The sequence below is a fragment of the Callorhinus ursinus genome, unplaced genomic scaffold (genome assembly GCF_003265705.2).
Source record: "Callorhinus ursinus isolate GAN/ISIS: 27379988/994484 unplaced genomic scaffold, GSC_fseal_2.0 scaffold51, whole genome shotgun sequence".
NCBI lineage: Eukaryota > Metazoa > Chordata > Mammalia > Carnivora > Otariidae > Callorhinus > Callorhinus ursinus.
Window position 1 is genome coordinate 7010471 of NW_027397113.1, and position 27062 is coordinate 7037532.

General features: G+C 47.9%; 1 protein-coding gene across 8 annotated transcripts in view; it reads right to left on the reverse strand.

The window, feature by feature from the left end:
* MARK2 (microtubule affinity regulating kinase 2) overlaps positions 1-27062 on the reverse strand; it is a 57088-nt gene extending 30026 nt beyond the window's left edge. For 3 of the 8 annotated variants that reach the window (XM_025878736.2, XM_025878731.2, XM_025878728.2), the window contains exon 1: positions 26455-27059. In XM_025878736.2, the coding sequence (XP_025734521.1) occupies positions 26455-26508 (54 nt within the window). In that variant the 5' untranslated portion in view covers positions 26509-27059. Of the gene's footprint in view, positions 1-26454 lie in introns of all 8 variants that reach the window. The other 5 variants (XM_025878730.2, XM_025878727.2, XM_025878729.2 and 2 more) reach the window with 4 other exon arrangements.

The window sequence follows — 27062 nt, forward strand, 5'->3', positions numbered from 1 at the left end:
TTTATCCCTTCCATAAAAGGCCACTCTACTCTGCTCTGATAAAAAGCACATTAAACCTACACATCCCACCCTAGGAAAATCCAGTACACTGCACAGCTCCCGTGATATACAATGTCAGCAATATTGCTGATACTTTCTAGACATATGGACCTGGAAGCTTACAAATCAGCAGTCGAAATGGGACATGTGACTAGCACTTAGGAAATGGACACACACAACTCACACACAGTGTGGCTAGAGTCCCTGGCGTGTCCTGAAGAGGGCTGCCTCTTCAGTTGTGAGACAGGGAAGCCTGCGTGAGGGGAAGGGGGAAGGGTGAAGGGTGGTGGTGGAAGCTTAGCTGCACTCCCAGCTCTGGGGCGGCTCTGGCTCAGAGACTCAGCAGCCTTCCCCGGCAGCCAGGCTCCCAGCACCAGCTGTCCTTCACACAACACAACAAGATCACTGTTGGGGAAGACGGGATTTTCGGCGTTGGGTTTTGTATCCATGAACTAGCATGCATCTGTCTCAGGGGCAGTTTCCTGAAACAGCTGCATGTCCTGGGCCCCCTGGAGCCAGGATTTGAGATACAGGAGAAGAGAAATGGGACACCAGAAGTAGGAATTCAGGAAGAGTAAAAGCAGGAAGTAATGAAACTGCCTTCTTCTCACCCCTGTCCCATGGGAGCTGACTTTCCCTACCTGGTCCTCACTAAGGAGTCACATACACCCTCACTTACAGCAGTCCCTGCTTATCCGTGGGGGATATTCTCCAGGAACCCACCCTCCCCACTCCGTGGATGCCTGAAGCCACAGACGGTACCAAACCCTAAATACAGCTGACCCTCGAGCAACACAGGTTTGAACTGCGCGAGTCCACTTATACACAGATTTGTTTCCACACAGAACAGTACGGTAAATGAATTTTCTCTTCCTTATGACTTTCTTACTAACAATTTTCTCCAGCTTATTTTAAGAATATAGTATGTAGGGGCGCCTGGGTGGCTCAGCTGGTTGGGCGACTGCCTTCGGCTCAGGTCATGATCCTGGAGTCCTGGGATCAAGTCCCACATGGGGCTCCCTGCTGAGCAAGGAGTCTGCTTCTCCTTCTGACCCTCTCATGCTCTCTCTCTCATTCTCTCTCTCAAATAAATAAATAAAATCTTAAAAAAAAAAGAATATAGTATGTAACGCATATAACATACAAAATATGGGTTAATCAGCTGTTCAAACGATTGGCAAGGTCAACAGTAGGCTACAGGTAGTTAAGTTTGGGGGAGTCAAAAGTTATAGGCGGATTTGCAAGTGTGTGGGGGTCGGTACCTTGAACCCCTACGTTGTTGAAGGGTCAACTATATACTATGTATTTTCCTATAGATACATACCAATGATAAAGTTTAATTTACAAATTAGGTGCAGTAAGAGACTGACAACAAAACTAATAATAAAATGGAACAATTTTAACAGTATACTGTAATAAAAGTTATGTGAATGTGCTCTCTCAAAATATCTTCCCGTACTGTACTCCCCCCTTTCTTGTCAGCAAGTGAGTGACATAGCAGTTAGGCTACTCCTGACCTTCTGACGGTATGTCAGAAAGAGGACCATCTGCTTCTGGCCTGCGGGTGACCACGGGTAACTGAAGCTGCAGAAAGCGAAAACTGGGTAAGGGGGGACCACGGTACCTTCCTTGGCACACCCAGGCTTCCTCCTGGCGTCTCCACCTCTTTACCCTGACAACTCTGCCACGTCAAGTGACCGTGGTATCTAAAGCTGATGCTGGTTACCCCATGAAGAGATAACCAAGGTCATGTGAGCTGGCCTGACACGTTCTGCTGCACTTGTTTATAGGCAAGAGGATTAAAACAACCTGTCAGGGGAGGGAAGGGGGCAAACCCTGTACACAGGGCAAGCACTGGCAACACGGCCCAGAGGCCTCCTGCCAAGAAATCTTTCGCTCAAATATAAAGCAGAAATCTCTCACCAAACCCCAAACCAGCTAACTATGCCAAATACGCTTACGATCCGGTGACCTTGAGGCACTGCTCAATTCTTCCAATGTTCTTTGTATGAAAGGTTAATATTAGGGGTTTTTTTTTGGGAGGGGCGGGATAGAGTAGAGGGACGGGCAGCATAGTACCCCATGAAGAGCCCCAAACTTAATTCATACCCAAGCAAAGCCTTTCTGGCCCACCAAGAAATGTCTGAGGTGTAGGGTTTACACAAAAAGGAAGGTTCCGAGGGGGTCTTTGGATAAAGCAAGCACTCAGTTCGCAGATGCCTACAGGCCCAACCAGAAGTCAAACCATCCAAACAGAACTTCCTACAACCACTTCTTGCCTACTCAAAGTCAGAACTGGGAGGCAAATGAGGAACAGCTCCAGGGCAGAGGGGCTCAGGCAGCAGAGAGTCTGGGGACCTGATGAGGATCAACCTCTCTAACCAGGGGGTCAACTTGACAACGGTAGTACTAGCCACAAGACACAGAAAGGAGAAAGCGAGAGGTGAGCACCTGAGCCTGTGGCTCCAGGCAGCCTAAACTCCTGATAGCAATGTGGCAGAGAAGCTGGTCCCTGGCTCTGCAAAATGAGATTCTCTCTCCCATGCTCCTCTGCAAAGCCATTTGTCACAGCCCCTAAATAACCAATCCTCCCCTCTCAGCAAGCTTGGGCTACTCTGGTCTGGTCTCTGCCTCAGGCACTTGAGCCTTAGCAGCAGGGTGTTTCCATTTGGGTGTTCCCTTGGCTGGCTGGAGAGGTGGGCAGAAGAGGGCTAAGGTGGGCCCCCTTGTCTGGCCACCCAGAGGGGAAAAGTGAAACACCTGCTGGCAACCTGCGCTCCCTCCCCCAATTTCCCCTTCTAGCAAAGGGGAGCAGCTACCACTTTCCTAACCCTTTACTCACAGTTTAGGCTGAGGCCAGGGAAGATGCACCCCTACTACGAAAACGGAAGGTAGCAGTCTGGCTTAGGAACTAAGAAACCTGGCTTAGGGAAAAGAGGGGTATTGTGCTACAAGGGATTCCAAGAATAACCTCCCCAAACCATCCACCAAGCTCTTCTTAAGAGCAGGGGTGTTTAGAAGCGCTTTCCATTTCCCCATGCAACACAGAAGAGGGTGGCCTTGGGCAGACACACACCTGGCTGGGTCACCATCTCCTCTAAGGAGCCCTGGTCTCCCTAACACCAAGTGAGTCCACACCTGCCACAGAGAACCAGCCCGATATGGTTAACGTGCTCTGGAGTTCACATACTCACTCGTGCATTAATCTTCCTCCAGACAGCTGCTGTCATGCAGGGCAGTGAGGCGGGCTGACTCCCCGCTTGGAGCCTCTGAGCCGGTCACTCCAGTTTGCTTGGTAGTTTTGGGGGTGGGACGGGGGAGGAGGGGGAGGACGGAGGGGGGGGGAGGAGGAGGAGGAGGAGGAGGAAGGGAGATTATGATTCTCTATTTTCAAGCCCCGCCCCTAAAACCAGGGAGGGAAGCAGCTGAGTTCCCGCGGTGGCGGGCGTGCTCCAATCTCTGGGCACTACAGAGCCAACCAGCTGCATAAGGAACTCTGGGGAACGTGCACATCAAACACACTGGGAAAAGGAGGGGAAACCAACACGGGTAGAAGTGAGCTGGTCTCCTGCCAAGAACTCTGAATGGTATTCCTATCAGAACTAGAACATAACAGGAGGTGGGCAGGTTTATGGTCCCTGGGGAAAGGCAGGAGGGGAAACAGTAAAAGCCAGGCCAGCATGGGAACAAAACTCACTCCCTGGCAGGAGATGGGACAGCCCAGCCATCTGCAGGGCAGCATCTATATGCGGTCAGAAGCGAAACACTGTCCCATGACGCCCTTCTGGGGCAGACAGTCCATGCTCTAACCTTAGGTCAATTCACACGCTTTGCCAGCTGCGCCCTGAACCCTGCAGTTTGGAGCACGGTCATTTCTCCAACCTTGTAAGTTAAGGTCTGCCACTCGCGGCTGAGGACAGGCCGGAAGGGGGACTCTCACTGGCTGGCTAGTGCAAGCTACTCCGTGACCAAGGGCAGAACAGAAGCCACAGATGATGGCCCCTCCCAGGGGGAGGAGAGAGCTCCTCCTTTGCCAGAGCAGAGCCCAAGGCTGCCACAGAGAGGTGCTGTTTAGCGACAGAAATGTCTGTCCGGAGTGTCAGGAGGGACAGCCACCAGGTACTTCCTCCTATTTCTCACCAAATGCTACCGCCGGCCTCCACAGGCTGCCTTTGGAAAAGCCGGTAAGAACCTCGGGCGGCAGCCAAGGCCTCCGAGTCCCTCCCCCATGAGAAGAGGGAAATCGGGCCGCCTCCTGGGCCTGAAGCAGCTCCCCGGCGTGCTCAGCCAGCCTGCTCCAGAGCTAAAGCCGGAGTCGCCCCACGACTGTGGCCTCAGCTTCCTCTCCACCCAAACCAGCACGTAAAAAACCCATCCAGTCCCTCACTCTACAACATGGGGTGGGGGGCACCAACAGTCATGTCAGCGGGGCACTCGGCACTGGCAACAGGAAGTGACGGCTTCATAGTCAGAGTGCGCCTCCCCCACACAGACCTCATTTATATATATCTATCTGTGCGCACGTGTGTGTGTGTGTGTAAATGTCTATGTATGTATATATACGTACACACGTAAAATGGATTTTCAGTCCAGACCCACATGGCTTCTGGATTTTTCCTTCAGCTGCATAATGAGCTGGCTGGCTCCCTTTCCCTGCCTGCAGCTCCAGCCTGGCCCTTGTCCCTTCCTAGAGTCTCACTCTGGGCTCCAGCCAACTTCAAATGTAGAATGTTCTCTCAGACCTCCAGGCCTCTGCTACAGCCTCCCACTGCCTGGAACACTTCCCCTCCATTATCCACTCCCATTCGTCCTGATTAGCCTCTGCTCGGACATCGTTTCCAGGAAGCTTTCCCTGCTCCATCCCTCTGATTTCACAAGGTCCCTGACACACACCACTTCAAGCCTCTTCTACAAGGACTTCGTGGCTTGCTGAAGGGCCTACTCCACAACTCCTGGTGGCTGCCTTGTTCACCGTTACACAAGACTGAGAGCAGCCTGAGGGAAATTTCCAGGACTTAGGTCATCTCTGCGTCCCCAGTGCCTAGTACAGGACCCGGCACCTAACAGGCTCTCCATAAATGCCTTCCTAATTCATGAGGGAAAGTCAGGGTCAGGGTCTTCCTGCTTTTCCCGGAGTCTCCTCACCTGATAGCTCTCAGCACAACTCTGCCCCATGTGAGCCCTCCAACCTGGGTCAGGACTAGAATGCTTTCAATCCATTCCCCAAGGCCTCCTGACACCTCTATGGACGGAGTGTCTGGCAGGATCTCAGAACTCATCTCTGGTGTGTGGAGTGGGGCCTGCTGCCCTTCCACTTGTCCTTTCCCAGTCTCCCTTCTGCCATAAGGTCTGCAGGTCAGCCCCTACGCAGTCCCTCCAAGCAGCAGGGCTGCCTCTGAAGTGGAAGCAATGGGGGTATAGTGCCAAGGTCCCCGAGAGAGAGTGATTCTAGACCCGGTCCCATTCAAATAAGTTACATGACCTTGAGCAAGTCATTCACCCTCTTGGGCCCTGTGTCTCCCTACCTGTAAAATGAAGGTCTGTCCTGTGTGGGCATGAGGGTTTTCAGTGCCTCTGTCCTCATAAGCCTTCCAGCCCTGTCCCTGAGACGGTAGCAGGAAGTGGGCATGGTCTGCACATCCTGAAGACCACATCCTGACCTTGGTTTACTTTGGGTCAACCTGCCTAAAAGTCTGGTTCCATATGTAATATGCCTTGGACACCAGGCTCACACACTAGAAAATCTCCTCTGCGTATGGCTGAAAAAGTTAAAGTTAACTCAGGCGACTACCCCAGACTTAGAAACATTACAACCCTGAACTCAGGGTGCCCTAGGGAAGGATCTTCTCCTTCCCTAGACTTCATTTACCCACAATTTATAAGCTCCTCAACCCTCCCAGCCTCTCTGCCTAGCATGAGAGTGGCTCCAAGGCACAAGGGAAAGGCACCGGGACACAGAGTCTATTCCCAGCAGGCCCCGGGGCTCTGCACACTGAGAGTGAGCCATGCTGAGGAGATGCAGCCCCGGCAGAGTTCTGTGGCACACCTAGCACCTAGCCCCACCCGCAGCAGGATTCCCCAGCAGCCTGGCTCCTCGGAGAGCTCCTGGGTGGGGAGCTGCCCACCTGACCGCCCTGGACAGGTGACCCACGAGGAGAGACTGGTTTGGCAGAACCCCAAGCAGCAGTTTCAGTCTCCCTGCCCCATGTAAGGGGGTGGGGGGCGGGTCCCAGCAGACCAGTCCAACAGGTCCTGTTGCCACCACCCTACACAGCTAGTGCCTTCTGCGCCAGTTCAAAAGCAAGAGAATCAAAAGTCAGGTGGAGCTTTCATACCCTGACACAAAGACCAGGGAATTAAGAAGAAAGGAGAAAATGGTCATCCTCTCATTCTTGCCCTACCCACAATGGTCCTGGAAGACATGGTCTCAGATCTCATAGTTCTTGGGTCAATTCAGAAAAGCAACTGATCTCCCCCCGAGATGCTCAAAGAAAAATCTGGGTTCTCGTCATCACCAGGCACTGAGATGGTGTGAAATTAGTTCTTCCTGTGCCATGCTCCTGAGCTTTTCTCCCACTATAAATAACTCCAGCTTTCTGATACAGACCACATGATCTCTCTAACTCTGGACAAGATCCCCAACACTCAGTGTACCTCTGTTCACCCATCCAAAAGAGAGAAGGATGAGGCCAACTAAACCAGAAGCAACAATGTAGCCAGAGATGCTGTGTGTCAGAGGCAAGAACAGAATTCAGCAAAACCAGGAGGGCTTGCTTCCTGGCCCTGGTCCCTACCTTCAGGAAGCCAGATAGGGCTCCCTCAGCCTCGTGTTCTCCCTGTATGGTTTCCTCTCTGGGTTCTTAACACAACCCAGTAACAGCGTTAACCTTTCTCCTTATCCTCTCATCCTGAAAAAGTTGTCTCTTTCGTCATTATTACACTTACTAAGACATAAAGTAAGACTTGTATGTCCAAAAACTGGAGAGAGAGGTGTCTGATTTACAAATCCATATGGACACACTCCCTTAAGGGTGGCTGTAAGTAAAGAATGCCTATTTTAGAATTTTTCTGACTTTTAATTTCACAAATAATTGAGAGATGACCATGCACAAAGTCTCCAAACGACTCTCAGGGAGGAAGGGATACAGAAAAAGATAAAAAAAGCCCAGACTTCCAAAGAGCTGATTATCTAGTAGGAGAGATAAATAAGCACAAATCACACAGTCCAATGCAGGACCAAATCCAGGAACCAAAGTTAACAGTCCACCTATTCCCCCCAATTTACTAGAAGTCTATGGCTTTTGTTCTTTTTCAGAAGAACCATGGGCGAAGAGATCTGAAGATCGCAGGTCTCGCTTCTAGTTAGGACCACGAGTTCTGCCAGGATCTATCTAAACCCTGGGGCTTCAGTGAATGGGGATGCCCACCCATGGAGTCAACCACGGTGAGTCGTGGATGCTGGCATAAGAGGAAGCCAACCCAGGGAGACTCACTGAAGAGTCAATCATTTAGCCTTCCTGGTCTCCTCCCCATCTGGAGACTAGGGACAGGCCTAACAGACAAGCAAGGATGATAAGGGAAGAGCTTAAACACAAAGTCAAAAAAGTTGCTCAGGACTCAGGTCATGGACATGAAGTCAGAATAAACCCCTAGCAAGAGAACAAAAGAGGGTGCTCTTGGGGAAGTCTGCAAGGGATTCCTAAAGCTCTGCATCTAGAACCCCCATCACAGGGCTGTGAAGAGGGAGGCACATTTATATATTTTTCCTTTTATTTCTCAGTTGTTGGTTGTCAAGCCTGATCTCCCCCCTTAACTCCCACTCAATCAGTACCAGAGCTCCACACTGATCCCGGTTTTTAAACAGGACCCTCACCTATCGGGCTACCAGCAGTGGCAGAGCTCTTCCGGAAGGTAGTAGGTAGGAACAAATACTCCTGAAAGTACCTGGAAAGAAATAAAATTCCCTAGACAAAAAGAGAAGATTCTGTGCCATTAGGAAAAACAAAAGTCAGTCATTTCAGGGCCTGCGGATAAAGATCAAGGCCCAAGTCCTCCTCCTCCATTGTGGAGGAAAACAATTCTGAAGCCAGTTCTAACGTAAAAATGGGAAAAGCTGGTAAGAGGCTTGGTCCAAATCACCTCAAAAGAAAATCACTCCTGAAATTAAAAAAAAAAGGAAGGAAAGAAAGAAAGAAAAAAATAGGAGAGGGGGAATGGGAATTGGGTTTGTTAAAAACCTTTCCAGTAGATAGCAGATTAGCTACACAAGACCCTTCCGGAACAGTTTACCGTGAAGAATGTTCTAATGTGCGCATTCTGGAGGTGCAGCCAGGAGCTCAGCACCTACACACGTATTACTGAGAAAATCCTCACACCACAATCATGACTACGGTGTGCCGTCAGTGTCTGACATTTGTCACCGGGGTGGGTTAACAGCGCAGGTTTGGCAGCCTGCCCTGGCGGCTGTTTCACAAGCAGTTTCTGTGGTTTCAAGAAAGGCAGGGTGTTTGCTTTTAAACACTATCTTAAAAATATATTTTAGAATAGAGTTCAACCATTCCAAGATAGGAGGGAATGAAGAGCAAACCAAATAAAGGAATCTGGTTCTACCAAACACAGAGGGAGCACACAGCGGGGCAGGGGAGGGAAAGACATATTCACCACGTGCACCAGAATGGCAAGGAAAGCCGACGCCACCAAGCTAGAAAATAAGGACACAGAAATGGGGGCACTAAAGACAGGAGATTAATCCCTACTCAGCTCTTCAGCTCTCCAAAATAAACTTACCTGGCTCAAATCTATTTGTTTCTTTAAAAACGAAATGAAATACAACCACCCCAACAGTTCCGCATCAACGCAAAGGACTGTCATCTAATCAATTAGCAGCCACACCTCTCTGCCAGTGTGATGTGGTAATTAAGGTAGAGATCCTTCTCCCTGGGAATACAAGTACAGAAGGGCCGAGCCCCTATGGGCCTAACCCATTATGGCAGCCTTTTTATTAGCAAGAAAACACTGCCATGCACTCTCCAAGGAAGCGGTGGCCTGCAAAACCAAAGAACACCTGTGTGTGAACAGCGGCTACCTCCGCTAAGAGAGAAAAATGTGCTGGAGGTGGGTGTGGGGAGGCGAGAGCACTCGTAAGGAGGCCCACAGTCTGTGCTTCTCCAGGTAACTTACATGGACCTTGGTTTCACCCCCGGAACAAAAAGATGGGTTCTACGGTAATTCAGAAATGGCACATAACCGTGATCTTGGAGGAGCGAATCAGGTTTGAACACAAGGACAACTCTTCTAGCCGGACTCCCTCTTTCTCTGCAAGGGCAACAAGAGGGGCACAGGTGGGTAAATGAGGCTTGAATTAAGGGCAGCAGTTCACCACTTTAATTCCATGCTGGCATCTTAAAATAGCCTTACAATTTCAGAACTTTGCTAATAAAACTCAAAATGCCTAACAGGATAAAAGAAAAGGCACTATTGCCCAGGTGAGATAAGCAAGTAAACCAAACCATAAACTCCTAAACTCAAGTTAATTAAAATCCCACAGAGGGGCCCAGAACAATGACTCTAAGACACAAGTGCAGAGGTCTGGGAGAACCACAAGCAGAGCTATGGGGACTAACTTCAGGAGAGAGCAGGGAACCAAAAGAAAGACCGAACAAAAAGGAAGTAGTGGCACATAAAACAAGCAACGGGATAAAGAGGCGCAGCAGGACGGCCAGAGCTCAGCTCCCAGGACTGAACTGGCAAGTCCCAAATGCACACAGCGGCCTGGCACTACCAGCTACAGTGCTCAGTGCCCTTGGCAGACAAGGCTAAAGGCAAGTTGCTCTGGGTCTCCGTGTAAGTGGCACGTAAAGCGTTGTAAAGGGAGAACGTTATTTTTGTGATAAAATGTACACAGTTAAGATCCACACACGAGTTTTTTTTTTTCCTTTTTGGGGGGACTGGGGGCATGGGGGAGTGCCTACAAAAAGAGTTCTAGAATTCCAGCAACTCATGGGTGCTACAGAGCAGGACAGTCAAATCTAGGAATCTAAGCTGTCCCATGCTATGAGGTATTTACTTGTTGGTTACCAATTTTAGGTCTCAGGACTCCAGCTTTTCTGAAACAGTCCTTGAAATTCCAGAAGATGAGAAGACACAGAAAGGACAATCAGAAGCCAGGATTAAATAATAAAGTTTAAAAAGAAGTTTCCCATAGCGCTTACATGGAGCAGTCAAGACCAGGGAGGGAAGCCCAGAGAGCCGCATCTCACCCTGGGGCCACAAAGGGAGAAGCAATCTGGGGCAGAAGAGGCCATGCACCACTCTGAAGGCAACCTGGGAGGCAGGTTTTACCCCACACTGACTAGGAGTCAATCCTCGGGGATGTCTCTACCTCCTACTGCGCGGACACAACTGAAACAGAACCACAGTCAAGAAAGTTCTGTTCTTTTTTTTTTTTTTTAAAGATTTTATTTGACAGAGAGATAGCAAGAGCAGGAACACAAGCAGGGGGAGTGGGAGAGGGAGAAGCAGGCTTCCTGCTGAACAGGGAGCCTGACATGGGGCTCCATGGCGGGACCCTGGGATCATGACCCGAGCCGAAGGCAGATGCTTAACGACTGAGCCACCCAGGCGCCCAAGAAAGTTCTGTTCTGACACCGACACACACCGGACCGCTCGGTTTTGTAACCTTGAACAAGTTACTCAGCATTTCTGGACCTCTTGTTTCCTCATCTGTAAAATAGTTAAGACCTACCATCTCACAAAGATTAAATGGGTTAATCAATGTAAGACAGCTAAACAAGTGTCTGGGACAAACTAAGTGTTCAATACATGTTGGCTATTATGATGTCCATAGCTAAAGCCAGTGGCCTCAGTGCAAACCATGCCCTGTGAGTGAGAATGGGCAGGGGTGGTCGACGCTTCAGGTACTCAGTCCGTTCCCTTTTAGAGTTCCCCAACCACTTGGAAAAGTAATGTACTAGAGGGCCATCCAGGAGGCACCGTTACTGAGTCATCGCGTTAGCTAATAGAATGAACAAATCTCCTTTGAAAGCAAAAGTCTATCTTCCATACAGAACAGCGGCCGAAGAGAGAGAGAAAAGCACATCAAGTTCAATTCTGGAATTGAAATGAAAGCCACATGTGAATCTGAAAAGAAATAAGCTTTGTGTAAAAAGCAGAGGATTATGGGGCTGCTGAGTGATGGGAAATGGAGCTATAATCCTGCAAGTCTATACGTAGACTCAAATTGATATAAGTTAAGCACTTGATTAAACACTGTTTTTTAATGACCCGATGAGAAGTGATTCCGAGCATTTGCTTCAAGCTGGTGCAAGTGACTATTAGAGGAGGCCCCAAGGTCTACCACTAGCTGCCCCAAGGGAAGCCTTCCAAAGTCAGAGAGGCCATGGACATTGGAGGACAAGTACAAGCAAAAGGACAAGGCCGAGAATGCGAAGATACTACGTTACTGCTATTTTACCTGTCCCTTAAAGACTCATCGAGCATAGATAAAGTTTACACCCTGTTACACACCAAGTCTACTTACCTCTTACAGGAGAGAATAAAGTGTATGTCCGTAAAGTGTGGGATTTGGCTAGCATGTTTCATTAAGAAACAGGGCCAACAAAGAGTTAAGCACAGAAGAAATAGGAACAAAGTGTGTGGGCTCTGCAGCCACCCAGGGAACAGACTATTGGGGTGTTCTCGCCGTAGTGAGCGACTGGAGCCTACCGGCCTTCAACTATTACAGGCACCAAGGTTCTTCAAGGATAGAAGCTAAGCAAGCTTTGCAGTTTTCAAATTTGGAATTGACCAATAGCCAATGCATAAGCTTAAAAAAAAAAAATCTGTGAAAATGAAATCCAAGTAAGCCAAATGATCTTTTTAATGGGAAGAGAAAAAAAAAAAAGGCCAATGCTCCATATTAGGAGGAGGAAAAGAGCCAACTTTGGTCAAAGTCCCTTGGGTCACTGAGAACCAGCTTCCTCAGCTAGAACAACTGCAAACCCAGGCAGCAAGTACGTTCCTGCAGCCCAGCCAGCACTCAGGGAATTGCACAACAAAGGCTCAGTATGAGGTCACATCGAGTAACCAACCGATTGAGGACAGGGATGATCAACCCCATGCTTGTCTACAAAAGATACTCTCACACTTATGTCTAGAAACCCTTTACACTCTCTTTACACTCTGAACTACTAAGGACCTCAAACAGCTTTTGTTTATGTGGGTTATAACGACTATTATAATTAAAACTGAGAAGATGCTAAACTATTAATTCATTTAAAATATTACTAAGCCCATTACAACCACACGTCTTAATAATTACACTAACATCAACTAAATATCATCAGAGTAAAACCCGCGTGAACATATTTTTTAAGATTTATGTATGTATTTGAGAGCACGCACGCACACAAGTGTGGGGGGGGCAGAGGGAGGAGGAGAGAATCTCAAGGAGACCCCCTGCTGAGTACGTGGGGCTCAATCTCTTAAGATCATGAACTGAGCCAAAACCAAGACTCTGAACTGACTGAGCCAACCAGGCAACTCCTGAGTGAACTTTTAAAATGTAATGAAAGCTACAACACGGATGAACCTTGAAAACATTATGCTAAGTGTAAGGAGTCAGACACAAAAAGACAAATACTGTATGATTCCACTTACATGAGGTCCCTAGCGTAGTCGAATTCATAGAAGGTAAAATAAAGGTTGCCAAGAGGCTGGGGGAGAGGGAGATGAGAGTTCTTGTTTAATTGATAAAGAATTTCTGTTTGAGATGATGAAAAATTTCTAGAAATAGTAGATGATTATATAACATTGTGGATGTACTTAATGCCACTTGACTTAAAAATGATTAAAATGGTAAATTTTATGTGTATTTTACCACAATGAAAAAACGGAATTAGAGCATAAGGCCATGGGAAAATTTCAGGTTACCGTATTTAGGGAACATTCTATAAACTAACCAGTATTCTTCAAAATTGTCAAAGTCATAAAAGACTTGGCAAGACTAAGAAATGGTCACAGATCTGAGGAGACTATGGAGATGTGACAATTAAATGCAATGTGGGAGCCTGGAGTGGGTCCTGAAACAGAAAAAGCACATCAGTGGAAAAACTGATGAAATCTGAACAAGTTCTGTACTGTGGTTAATAGTATTATACCAAGGTTAATTCTTAGTTTTGATACACGTTCTGTGGTAATATAAGATGTTAACGCAAGGGGAAGCCGAGTGAAGAATGTACAGGAACTCTTTGGGTTAGTTTTGCAACTTTTCTAAATTTAAGATTATCTCAAAATTTTTTAAAGAAAATTAACTGTTTAAAAAAACCTCACAAGGTCAATGCTCTGTATTTGAAGGAGAAAATGAGCCAACGTTGGTCAAAGTCCTTCAGGTCACTGAGAACCAGCTTCCTCAGCTAGAATGACAGCAAACCAAGGCGGCAAGTGCCTTTCTGAGGCACAGCCAGGACTAAACAGGGGCTGGGAATTGCAAAATGGTTTTTTATGAAATTACCAAGAAATCAACCAGCCAAAGCCAGGGAAAATTAATCCAAGTTTTGTCTACATCTGTGATTCTTACACTTTTTAGTTTCAGAAATTCTCTCCAACTATTAAAAATAATGGAGTCCCCCCAAAAGCTTTTGTTTATATGGACGGTGTCTATTAACATTTACTGTAGGGGCGCCTGGGTGGCTCAGTTGGTTGGGCGACTGCCTTCGGCTCGGGTCATGATCCTGGAGTCCCGGGATCGAGTCCCACATCAGGCTCCCTGCTCAGCAGGGAGTCGGCTTCTCCCTCTGACCCTCTTCCCTCTCGTGCTATCTCTCATTCTATCTCTCATTCTCTCTCTCTCAAATAAATAGAATCTTAAAAAAAAAAATTTACTGTATTAGAAATGAGAAAAGACTTAAATATGTATCCATCCATTTAAAACAACATAATAAACCCATTACATGTAAACATGAGTTACTTATTATTTTTTAAGATTTATTTATTTATTTGAGAGAGCATGCACATGCAGAGGGGGAGGGGGAGAGGGAGAGACAGAATCTCAAGCAGACTCCACACTGAGCGCCGACCCCCATGTGGGGCTTGATCTCACGACCCCGAGATCATGACCTGAGCTGAAACCAAAAGTCAGATGCTTAACTGACTGAGCCACCCAGGTGCCCCATGAGTTACTTATTTTTAATGAAAACAAACAAACAAAAAACCAAAAAACTATTTGCCAAACCACAATTTCACAAGTACCAAAGGAAGTCCACCCCACGAACTAATCTCACAATCCAATCAAAACACAAAATACCAAAAACTCAAAAAACCCCACACTAAAAAACTAAAGAAACAAATGAGGAGCACTTGAAAGAATAAAGAGAAAGGGAAAACGGGAAAAATAAAAAAAAATTAAGGAAAAAGAGGGAGGGTGAATAAACAAGCCACAGATAAAACAACAATGAAAAACCTCAAGGGGCCAATGCTGTATGTATTACAAGAAGGAAATAAGTTAGCTTGGGTCAAAGTCTCTGGGGCCCAGACAGGACTATACAGCAGCCGGAATTGTAAACAAGGGCTCCTTATGAAGTCATCGCAAGTAACCAACCCAAGACAGACAATCAACTCAAGTTTTGTCTACAAACAAAGGTTCTTCTCATTTTTTGGTCTCCAGAACTCTCTACACTCTTTAAATGAATTACCGAGGACTGTAGAAATCCTTTTGTTTATGGGGGTTATACTTATCGATAGCTACCTTATTAGAAACTGAAACGGTAATTTAAAAAAATATTTTTATTAATTCATTCAAAATAATAAGCCCACTACATGTTTATATGGAAAACCTATATCTTTGTGTGAAAAAACTGTATTTTCTAAAACAAAATTAAACTCATGGCAAAAATTGCATTGTTTTACATTGTTGTACATCTCTTTAGTGTCTGGCTTAATGGACGAAAGCTGACTTCTGCTTCTGCATTTGACGTGCTTCGATCTGTTGTTCTGTTGTAAGACATAAAGAAAATCTCATTTCATACAGACCTGTAGTTGGAAAATGGAGTTTAATAGCCGTTCAGATACTGAGAATTTTTCTTCTTCAACACCACACCAAAACTCAAAAGTAGTAGTTTTTTAAAAGTTAGTTGCAATGTGCAATCTGAGATTTTATCAATGAATTTTTTTTGGTGTACTTTAACATTAAAATCCATTGGTCATCTTGCATTTTTTTGAGTGGCTCTTTTACCTACTAACAATCTGGGAAATGTTCCTTCGTTGAATTATACAGAATTTCCAAATACTGACATTTCATACAATATCAAAAAATCACACTCCATTAATTTTACAACTGGTCTCATCAAAAAAGTCTTTGACAAAGAAGTTTTCGAAAATTCTCATTTTTGCCTGAAAGCTTGAATTTTATCACTGGCAATCGTGACAGACTCAGTTTGTTCAATTTCAAGGAAATGTCCACTAAACATTCAAGTATGAATAACTACAGTTTATCCATCAGTTGTTCTTTCAAGTAAAAATGATGATCCATACAGCTGGTTCAGCTCCAACACACTAGTGCATTTTCTCAAGATAGTCACTGTACTATGGTATCCAGCAGCAAGGCTCCAAGGATCCTTGGCATTCCATCACTCAAAATATTAAAGAGACTTTTATTAGAGGGTTGAGATTTAATAAAAATTAATAATTTTTAGTGCTTCATCCAAGACATTCTTAAGTGAAAACGGATTCTTCTTCTTTTTAACTGCACACGCAGAGTGGGAAAGAAGTCTGTGACTACCACCACTGGTAAGAGTCTCGTGCCACTCACTGCCTTGATTCATGTTATGATGGCGGCAATATTCTCTGCCATTGCTTCTGCACCAGTCGTGCAAATGGATGAACCGTGAGAGTCAAAGGAGTTATTCAACCCCTTGCATATTTATCACTACTTGTGTTCACTGCTGAGCATTCACATAAAAGAAAATTCTCTGAGGCGTAGTTGGTGCGGACACAGGTTGAGCCGTGTCTGTAAATCTGCTCATTTGTAAGGCAACAGCACGATTCTGCAAACAAGATAGGAACTCAGTCTTTGTATTTGTAGCTAGATCTTTAATTCGACGAGTCATGGTAACACATGAAGTGCCCCTGCCCTGGATTTTACTGACTTTTCATCCAGTGGGCATTCAGCAATGTCTGCTGCTCAAGACTTTATTAGTCTCTCGGCTATTGGGTGGGCCTTTCCAGCCAAAGCAATGTCAAAACTTATCTGGTAAGATTCACTGACTTTTTCATTTCTAGGTTGGAAAGCTGGAGCAAATTCTGGCTATTTAAGGAGCTCATGGTGTGTACACTTAAAATACTCAATTCCTTTTTCTTTAAGCTCTGAATGATTGGTCTTGACATGATGTTGCAACTTAACTGGCACTATAATACTACACAGACGTGTTCTGTTGCATAAGATACGATAAAACGGCTTTCCTTATAATATTGACTCTTTCAATAACTTTTCATTTCTTATTAACAGTTTTGCCTAGATTCTTCAGATTCCTCCCATTCACTTGTTGATGTGTCCGTTTCAGTAAACAGAGATTGCAAGTCTTCTAATCTCCCTTATTAAAGCCAACAATCCATCCTTAAATATAAGAAAAATATGATAAATTTTCCTCTGTTTTAGAATAAAGTGCTAAAATAAGTTGTAAATGAAATTTTTAAAATTAGAAGCTTTCCCCAAAGCTTTTACAAGTAAGTTTTACAAGTTGTACTTACTTCTTGTTGTGTTTCCTCGAAGGTGCCAGGAAAATGCTGGGATTTCAAAATAATGATTTATAGGACAATAATGCGGTTTACAGGGATTACAGCAGGCACAACTGAAGACAGCTAGTAAGAGTACAGTAGAAATACTGAGAACAAACTGAGTTCATCATTGCAAACTTCCATATTTATACCTTCAAGGACTACCTTAAACATTCCAGAAAATGCAAGAATACATAAGCACACATTTCATTAGTCAAGAGTGATGATGTCAGCACACATCATTCAGCCTCTGGAAAACTCCACTGTACATCAAGAGAACAAGAGTGAAAAAAGGCAAATAATGCATTAATGTTGTGATGAAACTCATTTTGATTTCACGTACCATCGAACGGGTCTTAGGGAGCCCCGGGGTCCTCAAACCACACTTCGGGAGCTACATTCAATATCGCATTACCAGAATTAACAAGCGCCTCCTCAGATCTCTCTCAAGACCAGGGTCCAGTGTTGGAGCATTCCGGACAGGCCACAGGAAAACAGCCCAGAACTAGCTTAGACCCTGTCACCAGGGAAACTGGGATGCCGACCCTAGTAAACTGTCACATTGCCAAGCCTGGCTTTACTAAGGAAGGTGGCTCCAGAGACATAAAAAGAAAATGTTTTCTAAAGCAGCAAATCCTTAACTTTATAGAAATCAGAGGAATAGGAGAAAGGACTGGGTGGTTCTGGGATTCTAGACATGAAGGAGATCTCAGACTATCAGAATTCCTCTCCTGGGCCATGCCACAAAAGAGGCATAAGACAGGTCAGGCAGAACGGGATATGGAGATGAAAGCCTGAGATGGACAGTGATAATGAAGGAACAGAGTTCAAAGAAACCAAACAGAAAAAAAGGAAGTGAGAGAAGTCAGCAGAGGGGTCAAAAGGAAGAGGAAGACACAGTGAAAGAAATATTCCCTGATGAGCTCTGAGGCGACACTGTTACCTTTCTCCTTGGCAGCAGCTGCAATGTGAAAAAACGAAGCAACTTACTTGCTGTTCTGACCAGGCATTCAGGCTCTAGAAGCCCCAAGAGATAAACAAGGAACCGACTGAGACCAAAATCTCAGCCCAAGATACAAAGTCTGCAAACTCCTAGGAGCAGCTGAGAAATGGCTGCGACCCTTCCAGGCCTCACAAAGGTGGGGGGGGGGGCTTTCTTCTCACTTAAGGGAAGCCAACAGAGATAATAAGGACCGGCCCCTGAAGGCCCCTTTGCTAGTGAAAAAGGAACCTAAAAACCTGCTCAGTTCCCATGTGGTCTTTAAGAAAACAGGGAACTTTCTCCTGTTGCCAAAGGGTAAATACTGCACTTGAAGAAAGGAACGTGAAAGAAATCCCATGGGCTTGCTCAGCGGGCCTCTTGTAACACCCGGATCCCAGCACTCAGAAAAACCCATGCTCTGGTGACTTTGGACTTGGCCTTCCAGGCACTGATGAGGCTGCACATACACCACCACCACTCACAACACAGAAATATGGGTAAGCAGAAGGTAATGTTTTGGGGTGTTTCTTTCTTTTTTTAATCGCTAAAATCACCTCATACTGATATCATGTAAATAAATGCATCCCCATTTTTTAAACTGATCTCCATAGTACCTAAACCTCTCCAACAGCATTCTATTCAGATAGCTGGTTGGCTCAAAAACAAAAACAAACAAAAAAAACACACAAAAAAACAAAAAAAAACAACGAACTAAAACAATTTTTAAAAAAAAAGATTTTATTCATTTATTTGAGAGAGAGAGTGAGAGCGCACATGCAGGGGGAGAGGGAGAAGCAAGCAGGCTCCCCACTGAGCAAGGAGCCTGATGCGGGGTGGGGGGGGAACAGACGACACCCCAGGACCCTGGGATCATGACCTGAACTGAAGGCAGATGCTTAACCAACTGAGCCACCCAGGTGCCCAAAATAAACAATTAAAAAAAAAAAAAAACTGCTGGAAAAAGCACCTAAGGGACCCTAATGACTAAAAGAAACCAAGATTCTTTCAATCAATTCAGAGAAATTCCAACATATCTTGACCTAGAGTTGTGTGGTGCTCAGACAAAACTCACTGAGTCGCTCAACTAGAACAGTGACAACAATGATGATTATGTCCTGCCAGGCATTATTCTAGGTGCTTTATATTCATTACCCCTTTTAATGCTCACAATAACTATACCTACAAGACAGGTACTATCATTACTCCTTTTTTACAGATGAGCAAACAGGCCTGGAGCAATTAAGTAAGCCCAAGGTCATAGTAGGGACTGTCCAAGATTCCAGTACAGGGAATTGAACTGTAGAGCCTGCTGTAACCACAACACACCTCTTATTGGAAGTCCCCAAGTACTGGGATCTCTTTTCAACTCTGCCATAGGCTCAACTCAATTAGAATGCTACTGCTAGACCAAGCAGGCCTGAGGGGCCCCACTTCCTGTGACTACAGAACCAGTAATTCAAACTCTTGTGGGCAAAAACAAAGCAACAAGCCACAAGTGCATCCAACACGACATGCAAAGACACTCAGATGATGGCCATCTGTGGAGGGGAGGTGGGGAAGTGATGGGGGGTAGGGGAAGGCCAGCAGACCCTCGGGTCTAAAGAAGGTGCAGGAAAAGGGGGCCACCCTCCATACAGGTATCAGTAACCAAAACAAAACCCTCAGTGAAATGGTGCTCAGGAGAAGCAATGAGTAGATCATTGTAGTAGAGACAGGAGCAGCCCGTCCCCAAAGGCAGAGGCAAGGGCTGGAACTACGTTTGCAGGTGGTTTCACTCATTAATCACCAAACTTTCGAACGTGGGAGTTTTCCGTTTAGTGGGGGACTGGGAAAACAATCCTGCTGTATTAGTAGCGCTGATGGTCATAGGAGCCTCAGAATCCTATGTCCTTTCCCAGAGAAAGATTTCCTGCCACTGTTCAGGAAGTGCCAGCACATGGTGACTGATGACTCCCACCTTTCCTACAGGTACAGATCAGGAACAAACTCACACTGTTTGGCGTGGCTGAAGTACCTGCTGAGCTGCCAAAGACCAAAAACTATTCTCTCCTTTTTTCTTCCCCAGCAGGCCTGGACAGACAGTCCCACTGCATCAAGCCAAAAGGTGTGGGGTCTTACTGGATTTAGCTGCCAGATCACAACAGCCAGGAGTCTGTTCCCCATCCACAAACCACAGACCCAGTCCCTTCTCCCTGGCCAGGCTGGAGGGTCTTCTGCCAAGCTGTGACCTGCGAAGGGGGCTCAAGAACAAGAGCTGTATCTTACAGAGTCCAGTGAAAGGGGTGTAAGACAAAGTTGCCCTGAGTAGCCCTCGGTGTAGAGAGAGCCCGCTCATATAGAGAAGCCTGGCTCAGAGACCGTTCAGTATTGGGAGGGGCTGGGGGAGTTCAGAGACCTCATCTAAACTCATCCCTCAATGAGCAGAGCCCCAGAGGAGGCAGACCCTGGTATGGCCAACTTCCCAAAGAGCACACAGGAAAATAGGCCAAGGCTGCTCAAAAACCAGCTTGACTGGTTCTACTGAGAAGCCTCTGGTCTGCTCCGCCTTATGTTAAAAAAGAAAAAGGTGGCTTGGAGCCAATCATTGAACACGCCCCTCCGTTTCTCCTCTCTCCCTGCCCCCCTCCTATCTGCTGTCCCTCAGGACTCACCTAGCCATCAATACCAGTGTCCATCCTGCCCTCGCCTACCAAACCTGTGCTTACCCCGCTTCATAAACCTGACATTAACCATCTGATGAGCAAAACGAATTGCATTTGTTTTTGCCCCTTCTGCCCTCATTTTCTAATGAGAAAGGTAGGGATAATTGGAAGTAGGGAGAAAGAGTGTCTAGGGACCAAGAAACTTAAAACCCTCTAGCAAAAGCAGACAGACAGGTGAAGGCATCTGGCCTATTTCTACTCCCTAAAGGATGAGCAGGCCTAGTGGGCAAGAGAAGGAACCGGGATCCCCTCTTCACTGAAGGATCACTGGAAACCGAGAGGTCAGGTTCTCTCATGGTGTTGTTTCAGAATCAGATGCACCATGGCAGCCCAAAGGACAGCAAAGGCACTCAGCGGCCAACACCAAAAGGGCTGTGGTGGGGTGGTGACATTCTGCTCCGAGAGCTAGAGCTTTCAGAGTTAACGTCGAGAGAGATGGCCTCTTCCCATGCCAGAAGTGGAAATGGGTGGTTTCCTCCCCCACAAAGTTTGTAAAGGCTTACTCTTCCCTCTGCTGAGACAGAAGGGGAAAATGCACAGATAACACTGCGGTGACTCACTCGTGTTTGATGAAGGCTGTGAGAAAGCCTGGAGAATCCAAGCTAGAAGTGCAAAAAGGTACAAATGCTGGCATCTCCCATCAAGAGAAGGAAACTCAACCACCTATCTGGTTTGTCACTTTGCTGAACTTCCGCTAGAGGAGGAAGGCCTAGGTTTAAACTCCACCCACCCTTTCCCCATCCCTCTATTTTTGCCTTGCTAAGCAAGTGGCAAAACTGGCAGCACCACCAGCTCCGAGAGAATTGAACCCTTTCTCCATCTCCTCTCACCGCAGCGGCCTCTAGGAGCCCCAGTCTACAGCTTAACCAGGCAGCAGGGGCTGGAGCGGGGGGGGGGGGTGCCTGGTGACTGCAGGAAAGCCTCATCAGGCAGTCTTGGGGAAGGAAGGACAACCACCCTCCTCGCCCTTTCCATCTGCTGAGGTTACTTCATCCCGATCCATTAATGGGCTTCAAAGTGCTGCTGGGGGGGTGGGGAGGGGGGTGGCGGAGAGTCCATTTAGAAGAGCTATGATGGGGCCAAAGGTGGCGCCCAGCCCCCACCCCTCTTGTCGATAATGGGCCACAAAGTCTGAGGCTTGGCTGCACTCTAAGCATAAAATATTCATCCCAGTTGACATAATACATATGTAGGAAAGTCATGGAAGCTCCTGGGAGAAGAGAAAGGCCAGCCAGGTGGCTAAGTGTACAATGGGAAAGAGTTCACGGAGGCACGGGTTAGTTCTGGTGAAATGCCCACTGAGAATTGGGTTGTTCTGTCCAAAGGGGAAAGTGTCTAGTCAGAAAAGTTTTTGACTTCCAAGAGATCTAACCATGCAAACCTCTTAGGCAAATTCTCAATTTTTTCCTATCTCATAGCCATCAGTTAAGACACTGACAGTGAGGGGTGCCTGGGTGGCTCAGTCGTTAAACGTCTGCCTTTGGCTCAGGTCATGATCCCAGGGCCCTGGGATCGAGCCCTGCACTGGGCTCCCTGCTCCGCGGGAAGCCTGCTTCTCCCTCTCCCACTCCCCCTGCTTGTGTTCCCTCTCTCGCTGTGTCTCTGTCAAATAAATAAAATCTTAAAAAAAAAAAAAAAAAACAGACACTGACAGTGAAAAGAATCTCAGGCCCAATCTTTGGTCACCATCCCCTGAAAGATGCAGTCATTCCCTGGGCAAACTTGATTTTAATCTACAGCAGTCCCAAGTTTCAAGGACTGTCCTGTATCCATCTGTTTAGCTACTTCGCAAAGCCACAGATTAGAGAAATTATTATAATTTACTAGTTACCTTTACTGGGTTCAAAGACTATGGTATGGTGAGCAACTCTGTGAACTCCTGACTCCTAAAGCCCTTGCTCTAACAAGGCCTCATTCTAATTTCTAGGGCCACGCAGGAAGTGAGAATGTCATCCACCCACACCTCTGACCAGAAGGCAGCACCACTAAGGAGCCCTTAGCCAGAGTCAAAGGGCAGAAGTCGGAGTCTGTACCCAGAGCACAGTGCCGCAGAGCTCCCAGGACATGGAGGGAAATGAGAGCTCTCTACTAGAGTCAACACTAAAACCAAATTATTCAATGCAACATTCAGCCAGAATCAACACTGGCATCCAAGGGATGTGTGTTTGGAGCGGCTCAGTTGTTCTTTACAGGATTCTGTAAGTTAGATTTGCTCACTTCAGCCAGACTTCCACACTCTTCTTCCCAGAACCACCCAAAAGAATAAACAATGCCACTCACTCCCCAGAAGAATGACAGCAATCCCGTCCCTTGCCCACTGCAGCCGAAGTGGGGCTGGTAGTGAAAGGCTCCTGCTTTTCGTCAGAAGCCCTCCGTCGTGGTTCCTGAGGCCCAAGGGTGGGGCAGGTCTGAAGCCACATAGGCCCTCTACCAGATGCTACAGGAAGCTCTGGCCAAGCAGCAGAACTCTGGAAGTTGGACCCCTCTCCACACTTGCCTGTTACTGCTGCCCCTGGCTGGAAGACAAACAGTCATCTTGCTGATTGCTTTCACCACAGCCAAGACTCCAGGCCAGCAGAGCCATTTGGAAAAGAAGTGGACAGAAAGCTCAGCTTGCAGACTGAGAATCCCCAAAACTACCAGCCGAGGTCACAACCCTCCTGCAAATGAAAGAAGAGTCTATGGCTGTGAGAAAGCACATCTGCAACCAGGTGTCACAAAAACCATCTTAGAGACAGGGCTTGACTTTCTTTTATCTCCCACTTTCACTGTGAGAAGCAGAGTCGACAGCAAACAGGCACTCTTCCTGCAACACAAGGTTTATTTTTATGCTTCCACATTTTCTGTGTATGTGTTATGTGTGTTTAATTCAGATGTGATCAAAGAGCTCCTGGAAACAGCTTCCCATCAGCCACATTTTTTAATAAAGAAAGGGGGAGAGGAAGAGCAAAAAAGAAGTCAGAGCTTGAAGACAACTAGGAGAGTTTGCTTACCTATTTCCCGGTGAAACCAGTTTAAGTAATTTAAACCTAAATACAGTGATAGAGCATCTTTGTGGGGAAGGAATCAGCCCAACCAAATCCCTTCCTTTTTATTTCACAACATTACGGCTTACTGCAATGACTGAACTTCCGGGACTACTTCGACTAGAACAGAACAAAACCAAGAGCTTTCTTGCTCTTACCTGGTGGCATCATCTACTCTTTAAAGGAGGCCGATGCTTCTGGGCATCCCTGGCCTTGCGACCAGAAGGGCTGCAACTTGTCTTTTCCCTTGTTTTGAAAAATACAGGCATCTGCCTGTGGTAGGTGTATCCAAGCTTTTCCAATGGCTGTGCTTTTACTGGGACCAGACTTAGCATGAAGTAAATAGCATGATTGGCTACCTTGAGAACACCAGCAGAAGCGATGAAGTGGTTCAGGGGAACCTAAGTCCATAAAGAGTGCAAACGGGATGAGTAATTCATAATTTGGAACAGGATGACAAAGTATGCAGCCACTGCTCCAGACAAAGTTATCAAAGCGCAGCTTGCATTCCCAAATGGTTCACCCGATTACTGCCCTCATAAAATCAATGGGTGTGCACCGACTTCCTACTAGGCGCTCAGCAGTCTGCGAGGCATGGAGGGAAGAGAAATCAATGCACACATCACAAGAAAAAGACCATGGCGAGAATACATTTACATTTGGTAACCAGCACAAAGAAACCACATTGAGGCAGTCTGTTACTCTACTTGGCTGAACACAATGCCCCCCTCCCCCCCGCCCCCCAGCCTCGGCGGAGAGAGTAGGCACTCCACCGCCACGCCTCACATGCCTGAGGGTGTCAGTCAGTCACTTGGCCTCCTCCTACCAGCTCATAATCAACAGTCTGGGAAAGTTCTCCGGTTAAGCAGGGTTTACCTGCTAAGACAAAGGCCGTGATGGGAAAAGGAATGGAACAGGCCACCTCAGGAGGGCCTAGGAAAAGCGGTTCCCAGCAAGGAGAGAAACAGCTGGCAAGTGAGGGCAAGACTGGGACATGCAGACCACGCTCCCGTTTCCAAAGACCTCAGGCCCATGCAGAGCCAGCTGCAAAACCCAGTGATGAAACAGACATCCACCGGCCCTCCCTCCCAACTCGTTTCACCCCCAGAAGCATATCAATCCATCAGCAACAAAAGGGTCAACCGGTGCAGAGAAAAACTCGGGCCAGAACTCCTCCTGGGTTCCTGACTGCCCAGGTGACAGAGAGCGAGGGCGGGTGACACAAGAAAAACGCAGGAAAATGCAACGGGGGCAGATTTTCCAGGGAAGGATGTGAACACGCAAGAGAATAGAACAACGGTTCTACTGAGCTATGAAGAAAGAGTGGAACGAGAGGAAAACATAAAGGATGTCATAAGGGAGACGATGCAGAAAGGCGCTGCAGCCCCAGGGGTGAAGAGCTCCTTTTTCAAGTCAAGTTTTTCTGGCCTAGGAAAGTTCTCCACCGACAAGGGTGTGCCAGGCAGGGGACTGAGCAGTCAGCACTCAGCAACGGACTCGGGACGTGGTGAAAGATAGGGGAGGGGTGGAAAGTGGACGCCTCTCAGCTCACAGGTGAGGTGACAGAGAAAACGCTAAAGCCTGGGTGACAGATGATAGGAATGACTGCCAGGACGGGGCGGGGGGCGGGGGGGGGGGCTGTGTATAGCTCAAGAAACTAGTACGCCGAGTGCCTGGCCGGGGAGTTACTACACCAGCCAATCGGGTAGTGAAGGGACAGGGGCATGTGTGGCGAAAGAAAAACGATGTGAAGAAGGCAAGAAGGGACTAATGCGGAGACGAAAGGCAACCCTGGTTAACAGGTAGAGCAAGGAAGACTGGGTGAGGGTAGAGAAACCGGAAGGTACCGAGCAAGGAGGAAGAAACTATGAAAAGTGACAGAGCCAGGAGTGAAGACACAGGAAGGCATCATGGTTTGTGTTGCAGTGTGAGAAGACAAAAAGGCAAGGATGGCGAGGGAGCGTGATGGGGGGGAAAGGACTCAGCAACAGGTGGTACCGACAGAATGGGGCTGGGAGAATGTTCTCCCTCCGCAGGCAGAGCCCAGGGTGCAGGCTGGTAAAGCACTCAGTGAGAAAACAGGAAGCCCGGAGACTTAAACCAAGCCCGAGGGGAACAGAACGCGAGGGATCCGGATTCTGAAGGGAATCCTTCAGACTGGAACCCCAAAGACAACCTGTGGGAAACTCTGCGCATGACAGCAGGATGGGAAACACGGAAGCAACAAATGCCAGCGCGAGGCACCAGGGAGCTCCTGGAGAAAAAGCAGGGAAAGTGATGAGCGAAGAGTAGGCGAACCATTTGGAAAGGTGATGAGGGTGGAGCTGGTGGGTTGCAAGCACGAGGGAGAGCACAATTTGGAAAAGAGGGTTAAAAAAAAAAAAAAAAAAGAAAAGGAAAGAAAAAGAGCTGGGTTACTGGAAGGGGATAGGGATCGAGAACACACTCCGGGGCAGGGACCCTGAGGGTGATAACCAGGGACTGGGAGAACCGGTGCGGGAGGAGGAGAAGCAAGGCTAGGGAGATGGAGGAAGAGGTGGACAACGATCTGGGGCAAATCGCGGGGTGCTATTCGAGGAGCAAGAGGGTGGCGGCTTTAAGCGTGGGTGGAGGAAGAACAGAAAGGCCCCTGAGAGAAAAAGGGAAGAGAAGGGGAAGCTAGAGAGGTAACACGGAAGAGCGCAGGAGGGCGGTGAGGGGAGGTGTGTGTGTGGGGGGGTGTCAGCAGAAAAGACAAGTGTGCAGCTTGGAGTCAGGACGAGGTGGGTCCCAGGACAGGACTCAGAGGGAGATGTGCGAGGCCGAGAACCAGATGACAGGGCAGCCGAGGCTTGCAGGGTGGCAGCAGGGACACGAGGAGAGCAGAGGAGGGAGGAGGCTCTGCAAGGTGCAGGGGCCCAGCCAGAGAATTCGGGGAGCCCTCGGGGCTCCTTACCTGCTCCGTGTCCCTCTCGTTCAGCGTGGGTAGGGGGGTCCGGGCGCTGGACATGGCGCCGGTATCTCAGGGGAGGGAACCGAGAAGCTTGGAGGAAGGGAGGGAAGGGAAGGCGCGGAGCCCGGCCGGGCGGGGCTTCTCACAGCAGGGGCACCCGCCGCATGGGCCCCGGCCGGGGGTGCGGGGAGGCCGGGCAGCCGCTCACGCCAGCCCGGGGATGCGCCGCTCGGGCTAGGCCGCGCCGGCTCCGAGCGGCTCCGGACCGCACCCCCCCGACCCCCGGCTGGGCTGTGCCGCCTTTCGGCCGGGCCGCGCCGCTCCGCCTACTCTCTGCCGCCGCAGCCGGCCGCCTGCCTCGCTCCTCCCCTGCCCTCAGCGGCACTGCTCCGCGCCCGGCACACAGGCAGCCGCCGCCGGACCTGCTGCTCCCAACATGGCCGCCACCACCGCCGGCCCTCGGCTCTTTCCGCCGGCAGCAGCCGGAAACCTCCGAAGCGGCGAGGAACGGGAGGGGGGCGCGCCTCCTCCTCTCGGCCGCGGATTACGGGTGAATTCCGGAAACACCCGAAGAAGGTAAACCCCGCGGACGAGCGCGCCGCCTCGATTCC